The sequence below is a fragment of the Bison bison genome, unplaced genomic scaffold (genome assembly GCF_000754665.1).
Source record: "Bison bison bison isolate TAMUID 2011002044 unplaced genomic scaffold, Bison_UMD1.0 scf7180017864267, whole genome shotgun sequence".
Taxonomy (NCBI): Eukaryota; Metazoa; Chordata; class Mammalia; order Artiodactyla; family Bovidae; genus Bison; species Bison bison.
The window spans coordinates 757,400-765,443 of NW_011494839.1; the positions used below are offsets into that span (position 1 = coordinate 757,400).

Sequence of the window (8,044 nt, forward strand, 5' to 3'; positions counted from 1 at the left end):
GCCCTGCCAACACCTTGACTTTGCCCTTGTGAGACCCTGAGCACAGGACCTGCTCTAACTCACCTGGACTTCTGACCTACAGAAATACAAGTGAATACCTACCTGTGTATCATTTTAAGTGACTAAGTATATGACAATTTGTTTTGCAGCAATAGACAATTGTGTGTCTATTGTGTGTGTTAGTCGCTCAGTCATGTCCAACTCTATGCAACCCCATCCACAGACTGGAGCTTGCCAGGCTCCTCTGTCCATCAGATTCTCCAAGCGAGAATACTGGAGTGGGTTGTCATTTGGTTCTCCAGGGGATCTTCCTGATGCAGGGATCGAACTTGGGTCTCCTGCATTGAAGCCAGATTCTTTTACCATCTGAGCCACCAAGGAAGCCCCCCAGTAGACAAATGTTAAACACTAAAAGACACAGAAAAGTCTGACTACCTTGTTTCCAAATTTTAAAATAACTTGGAAAATTCATCACTATATCTAAACTGCCATCCATAAGGAGCCCTCCAGTACAAAACCATCCATCATAACTGTCTACCATGCACATCTGCTGTGGTTGGGAAAGGCCACTGAGAATTAACAGCTTACATCACTCACTATTTTGGGAGGGGGTGGGGAGCCCCAGTGTTTTGTAACACTTAGGAGACCCTCATCTCAGTACTGGTATTTTTTTTTAAAGGCCTGTGATATCATTAAGAGAACACAATACAGAAACATTTTACAATAAAATATTTTATCATGCTCATGTTTAAAAGCTAATGCTTAAACGCTTATGTTAACTAATGAATATATTTCAGAACAATTTTATTTTTGCACAGAGGCCAGAGAAGCAAAGCAACGGAAAGTGTCAGGGAATTACTTTTCCATTTATTTCAAAACTAAAAGCAACACATATGGGAAAGTCAAATAACCAAGGGATATGGAAATTCAAACATAAATGTCTAGTCCACAATGCACATTTTAAGGCAAAAGAAGCTAGTAAAGGTCTTTGTATATTTCCATTAAAGAAGAACCATCCAAAAGAAAAGCAACATAGAATCTGGTATAGTGGTAACATCACGCACTTTGCAATAAGACAGCCTGGATTCAAACACTGTTTCTGCCTCTACTAGCTGTGTGATGTTGGGTGAGTAAATTTAATTCTCTAGGTCTCAGGTTTTTTTTCCTCAATGACATGGAATTAATAAGAATATCAACCCCATAGAGTTGCCTGGGATTAAAGGAGCTGACAAATGTCAGGAACTCGACACTGGGCCTAGCACATAGAAAGTGATTATTCAAAGTCAGCCATCCATAAGTGGGCTGAGATTAAATATTGTTGGCACAGAGCTAAAATATAATTCCTCATTTTGATCTTAGCAGATTCCTGAATGTTTCCAAATAAAGTGAGGGAAAAAAAGCATATTTTAAGTATTCCTATAAATTAGGAGTATGGGGGAAAAAAGAAAGGGTAGGGAAGAAAGTTAATGAGTGACTTTATTACGGAACCTAATCAAGTACTAGAAAGATCCCATCAACACATGGCAAAGGGATCATGATTGGGTCAGAAACATCTCACCCTCAGGTCATAGTAATGTTGTTATGGAAAAGGCTACAATTAACATAGCAAATGTTTACTGAGTCTCCACTATGTCACCAGGGTTCTGGGCAACGCTTTGCAGATCACTGCAGTTAATGGGCACCACAGCCATAGGAGATGGCGTGGGTAAAGGCTTGATAGAACTCTTTGTCCTTCAAGGACAAATTGGAGCCTGGGTGAGCTTTCTAGCTCTGTCTCCCTAGAAACTGATGAGGGTTGAGTGTCAGTTGTATTACTAGGTGGCATTCTTACCTGGAAAACCTCACGTACAGAAGAGCCTGGAGGGCTACAGTCCATGGGGTCCCAAAGAACCCAACACGACTGAGCCACTAACACACTGCTTGTGGTCAAAATGGTTTCTGATGGTTAAATTGCACACTTATAAACCCTTGGTGGGAAGCCACAGCTTAAAGTGACTCATCAAGTATTATTCTTGAAGTAAGGGGGTATGTATTACGGGAACCTTGGAGGTTACACCAATGAGGTTGTTCTGAGAAAGGGTGTCTTCTTTGCAACATGGGACTCTTAAGCCAAGGGGGGCTCATATCTGCTCTCTCCCCTTACCTGGGGGCACAGCCAACACCAGCAACTACAGCTTGCTGCCGTTGTGTGGCCTGCTGCAAGGACCACCCCCATTGAAGAGGGACCCCCACTGCTCCCTGGCAAGCACAGGGTCTCCTGGCCTATATTCTTCTGATGAGGTTGGAGTTGGCATAGTCTATGGTGATTTTGTATGTTGGACTTTCCTGATGGCTCAAATGGTATAGAATCTGCCTGCAATGCAGGAGACCTGAGTTTAATCCCTGGGTCAGGAAGATCCCCTAGAGAAGGGAATGGCAGCCCACTCCAGTCTGTATAGCTAAGAAGACATTCTGAAACATAATTAACACTGTTGTCATTGCACATAAAAATTAACAGTAAATTCTAAGCATTCTCATCACAAGGGAAAATATTTTTTTTCTCTTTCTTTAATGTATATCTAAATGAGATAACTGATGCTCACTAAACTAATTATGGTAAACCTTTTACAATGTATGTAAGTCAAATCATTATGCTGTGTACCTTAAACTGACACAATTATAGCTCAATAAAACTGGAAGACAAGAAAAAAAAGAAGACATTTTGGTCAGTATCACAGGTAAGCAATACAATCATTTCTATTGTTATAGAGGAAAGAGAAATTTAACTCTTCCCCAGTCTCTCAACTGGGCTTCCCTGGAGGGGAATAAACCACCTGCTAATGCAGGAGATTCAGGTTCAGTCTGTGGGTCAGAAGGATGCCCTAGAGAAGGAAACGGCAACCCACTCCAGTATTCTTGCCTGGAGAGTTCCATGGACAGAGGAGCCTGTCAGGCTACCTTCCGTGGAGTCACAAAAGAGTTGGACACTACTTAGTGACTAAACAACAACAAATCTCTCAACTAGCCAGTGGCAGGATCAGATCTGAGTGGGGACAGGTTTTGAACTACCTCTCCAGTCTACTTTTATAGCATTGACATTGTAAATTACTAGTTGTATGAACTTGAACATGTCAAACTCCCTGATCCCCCAGTTTCTTAATCTTTAAAAAAAAAATAAAGGTTTTTAACTCTTAAGTATGTGTTTGAAGACTGGAAATAATGTACAGGAAGAAGCTGGCACAGAGCGTGTCCTAAGCAGAGCCACCTGAAGGCAGTTACCCTGCCCTCTGGCTTAACCCAGCAGGGATTCCCACCTACAGCCGAGTAGCATCTGCAGAACCAGAGGCACAAGTTTGATCTCTGAGTGGAACAACCAAGTGACCTCCCTGCCTGTTCCTCTGTGCCTGGCCCCTCGCGTGACCCACTTTTTCAGACTCTTCATCAATACCCTTTCATCCTGAGCCCAGCTGTCTAAATTCTGAATTAATTGGGAGTTTAGACTGTGTGCCTTTCAGTCTAAGTGACTCTAAGGCCCCGCACCCATGTCCTTGCCAGACTCTGTGCCCTACAGGCAAACCCGCCTGCCTGCCTGCTTTTGCCTGATCCCAGCCTCTGCCATGCCCCTGAAACAGTTTATCAGAAATTACTAAAGTCATGGATGAATGGATGGATGGATGCCTTCAGTTTTCTGGGCAGGATTCCTGGCTCTATATGCACTCCCTCATCCCTTTATGGCCTACGAAATGTGAATAGTGAAGAAATATTCAAAAACATTTAGGAGAATATTTTTTAGGAAAAAATGAATAATTAAAGGAAAGTTAACACATGAGATCGTGAAAATCTGAAAGAAACACAGGAACCCAGACAACAACCCTACCTTCCCAGAAAGCATTTAGGGAACGTAGTCAGTTTTCTTTTTCTGTCTTTGATCAGATTTCCTTGTTTGCACATCATTTTATAAAGTTTCTCACCCTGTTCGGAGATCATTACCCAGGTGTCTTGCTCCATTCCTAATTTTAAACCTGTCAAAAATGAAAACACAGGACAGGTCACTGAAAAAGTCTCTTCATTTGTTCATGCATTCATAAAACAAAACATTCTTTGCATGTCTACCACGCGCTGGGATTTGTGGATACAAAGCTCGTGTGATAGGACTCTGGCTGTCAAGAAGTTCATATGGTACTAGGAAGACAGTCAAGGTGAGATGCCTGCAGCCAAAGGGCACCACTGTGCAGACTGTGCCCCAGAGGCACGTGGTTTGGCTGGTGGGGGAAAAGGAGCTGTATGTCAGACTTCATGGACCCCTTTAGTAGGACTCATGCTTATGCTCAGCTGCTCAGTCATGTCTGACTCTTTGCAACCCCATGGACTGTAGCCCACCAGCTCCTCTGTCCATGGGATTCTCCAGACAAGAATACTGGAGTGTGTTGCCATTTCCTTCTCCAGGGGATCTTTCCAACCCACGGATCCAACCCAGCTCTCTGATATATCCTGCACTGGCAGGCAGGTTCTTTACCACTAGCACCACCTAGGAAGCCCTTTGAAGAATGAGATCAGCACAGCTAGACAGTGGCACTGGAGACAGCCTTAGAGGAAAAACTGTGCTACGGGAGAGAAATGGTCACAGTACCTAACCACTATCTCAGGGAAGTTTCACGGATGGACCATGTTTGAATGCATGAATATGAACAGGATTTCCAGAGAGAGAACGTCTTCACAAAGGTCATCTGAAGGAAGAGGCAAACAGCCCTGGGTTTCAGGTGATAGGACAGTAATGGATGGATAGGTGGGCAGGGTCCTTGCTCACCAGCAGTCTCAGTGTATTTCGGGCCTTCAGAACTGGGGGAACATCTATGAATTGTAACCAGATGGAGGGGGAAGGCAGGGAAGTGCAAGGAAAGTTTTGATGCTTTGGAAACAAAGCTCAGAAGACAGTATAGGGAATAAACTAAAAGGAAGAGGGTTTAAAAAGAGAGAGACAATTAGGAGGGATCCACTAAAGTTCAGGCAAGTTCAAATCTCTGTAAAAAATAGCAGGTTATCAGGAGAAGAGGATAAAGTTGAGAAATATCTGGGAGGTGGTATTGTTGCTACTGCTGCTGCTAAGTCACTTCAGTCATGTCCGATTCTGTGTGACCTCATAGATGGCAGCCCACCAGGCTCCCCCATCCCTGGGATTCTCCAGGCAAGAACACTGGAGTGGGTTGCCATTTCCTTTTCCAATGCATGAAAGTGAAAAGTGAAAGTGAAGTCGCTCAGTCATGTCTGACTCTTAGCGACCCCATGGGCTGCAGCCTACCAGGCTCCTCCGCCCATGGGATTTTCCAGGCCAGAGTACTGGAGTGGGGTGCCATTGCCTTCTCCGGTGGTATTGTTAAGACGTAGCAATGGGTTAAATGTGGGTGTAGAGAGAAGAAATGAGGATGGCTTTCAGACAGTTGATGGGAGAACTGAATGGTGATGGGAACGCATCTTGGGCAAAGGGTTTCAGGTACAGAGAAATCCAGCACTGAGTAGCTTGAACTGGGATGTTCACATGAAGCCCAGGGGGCAACTGATTAAGTGAGCATGGAGCTCCAGAGAGACAACAAGACTGGACACAAAGACTGAGAACCTGGCAGTGAAGAGTGGAAGTTAATCTGATAGGGACAGGCAATGCAGGCCAGGAAATTTAGAGGCAACCATTGCCAAAGGTAAAATTCTGGCCACACTGACAATCAGTGGATGGGACTGATGAAGAAATGTGGCAGAAGAATTTCTGGATTTTTTTTTTTTTAGTCTTCTAACTACTAAGCTTCTTACTAAAATTTTATTTACAATAGAGAAGTCATTAACATTTACCAGTAACAGTGAATAATCCATTACAAATAGAATAAGCAGACTTATATAAGTTAAAAAGCAGAGTTAAGAATAACATAGGTAGAGTTATAGACTGTGCTTTCTTTTTTGTTTTCTTCCTTTTTGTAGGTCTTGGATGTATTTATATGCATAGCCAGTTCAAAAAAAAGCTAAGGTTCAACTTGATGATAAATTGACTCTATCTTTTAAAGGATTTGCTGTGTTCCTTGAATGGACTGTTAGATTCAACAAAACCCAAAGTGTCAGTTATGCATTCATGATCTTTGTTTTAAATTTTTTCTATCTGGTTCTTCATCTAAGATCAATCAAAGGAGTATTTTTAAATGTTTTAGAAATTCTTATAAAAATGTATACTATGACTAATTTAATCAAGGTAATAGAAATTTTTACATTCTTCAAGGGGAAATATCTAAAGATGGAAGGAAAAGCTCTTTATGTTCTAAAATTATATCATTAATGAGATATTTTATACCTAAATCTCTGGGGAAAGGAATAAACACTGTCACATTTCTCATCAATTACTTGGTAAAGAAAATAGTTAATTATGCAAACACTTCTATTTCCTGGCTAATTACAGAAATGTGAATATGTGCAGGTAAACTTCACACACTGAATATCACCAGACCAAATACTGTTTGCAAATCTTGATAAAAATATGAAGCAAATTTGAGCTAGACCTCCTCATGTGAACAAGTTCCTTATGGAGTTACATGACATTGATTCAGTGACATTGTAACAACACTTAAAAGTTAATATGCATGCAAAATGCCTTATTTTATAATTAGGATACTAAAATATTTGACCAAGGAACTTTCAGTGTACTGTTAAATACAGAGGGACAATTGGTGTAGGTCTCCAAACACTGAATTATATTATTAAAGTGTGTTTCTTAAAGCAAAACTCTATGATTCTTTAGAAATCAGGAAGGATAAAGTGTGACCATATATTAATCCATATATGTAGAATCTAGAAAAACGGTATAGATGATCTTGTTTGCAAAGCAGAAACAGAGACACAGATGTAGAGAACAAACATACGGACACCAAGGGGGAAAGGTGGAGGTGGGATGAACTGGAGATTGGGATTGACATATATACACTATTGATATGATGTATAAAATAGGTAACTAATGAGAACCTACTGAATAGCTCAGGGAACTCTACTCAGCACTCTGTGGTGACCTATATGGGAAGGAAATCCAAAAATGAGCAGATACCTATACAGTATAGCTGATTCACTTTGTTGTACAAAAGAAATGAGCACAACATTCTAAAGCAACTATATTCCAGTAAAATTTTTTAAAAAGTAATAAAGTGCAAAGAAAACTGAACAAATTTTAAAGCAAGTAAAACTATTTGCTGTAAAGTGAATGTCGGTATGTCCCCAAATAGTGTCCCCAGTAGCTCAGCAGGTAAAGAATCATCCTGCAATGCAGGAGACAGAGAAGACACAGGTTCAATCCCTGAGCTGGGAAGATCCCCTGAAGGAGGAAATAGCAACCCACTCCACTATTCTTGCCTGAAAAATTCCATGGGGAGAGGAGCCTGGTGGGCTACAGTAAAAAAGGTCGCAAAGAGTCGGACACGACTGAACAACTAAGCATGCATGCTCCCCAAATTCACATGTTGAAACCTAGTTTCCAATGTAATGGCATTAGGAGGTTGACCTTTGGGGTAATTAGTTCATGAGGGTGGAATCCTCATGAATGAGATTAGTGCCCTTATTAAGGAGATCTAAGAGAGCTCCTTCATGCCTTCTGCTAGGTGAGGACAAAGAGAAAATGGTCATCTACGAACCAGGAAACAGCCCTCAACACCACCCTTCTGAACTGTGAGAAATAAACTTCTGTTGTTCATAAGCCACCCAGTGCTAGGTATTCTGTTTCAGCGGTCTCAATAGAACTAAGACACTGTTTAAAACACACTGCTAGCCACAGTCTAATTATTTTGCTAACTATATAAAGTTTTCTTTTATTTGATTTCCATAATGTGAAGTCAAGTGGGCATTAGAAAGTATCACTATGAACAAAGCTAGTGGAGGTGATGGAATTCCAGTTGAGCTATTTCAAATCCTGAAAGATGATGCTGTGAAAGTGCCGCACTCAATATGCCAGCAAATTTGGAAAACTCAGCAGTGGCCACAGGACTGGAAAAGGTCAGTTTGCATTCCAATCCCAAAGAAAGGCAATGCCAAAGAATGCTCAAAC

General features: G+C 41.5%; 1 protein-coding gene across 1 annotated transcript in view; it reads right to left on the bottom strand.

Moving 5' to 3' along the window:
• The window catches only part of PREX2 (phosphatidylinositol-3,4,5-trisphosphate-dependent Rac exchange factor 2), a gene marked incomplete at its 5' end in the record, with an annotated part of 302,517 nt that overhangs the window by 190,578 nt on the left and 103,895 nt on the right, over positions 1 to 8,044 (bottom strand). The window contains one exon of the mRNA XM_010848488.1: positions 3,857 to 4,001. Coding sequence (XP_010846790.1) covers positions 3,857 to 4,001 — 145 coding nt within the window. The remainder of the gene's footprint in view (positions 1 to 3,856; positions 4,002 to 8,044) is intronic.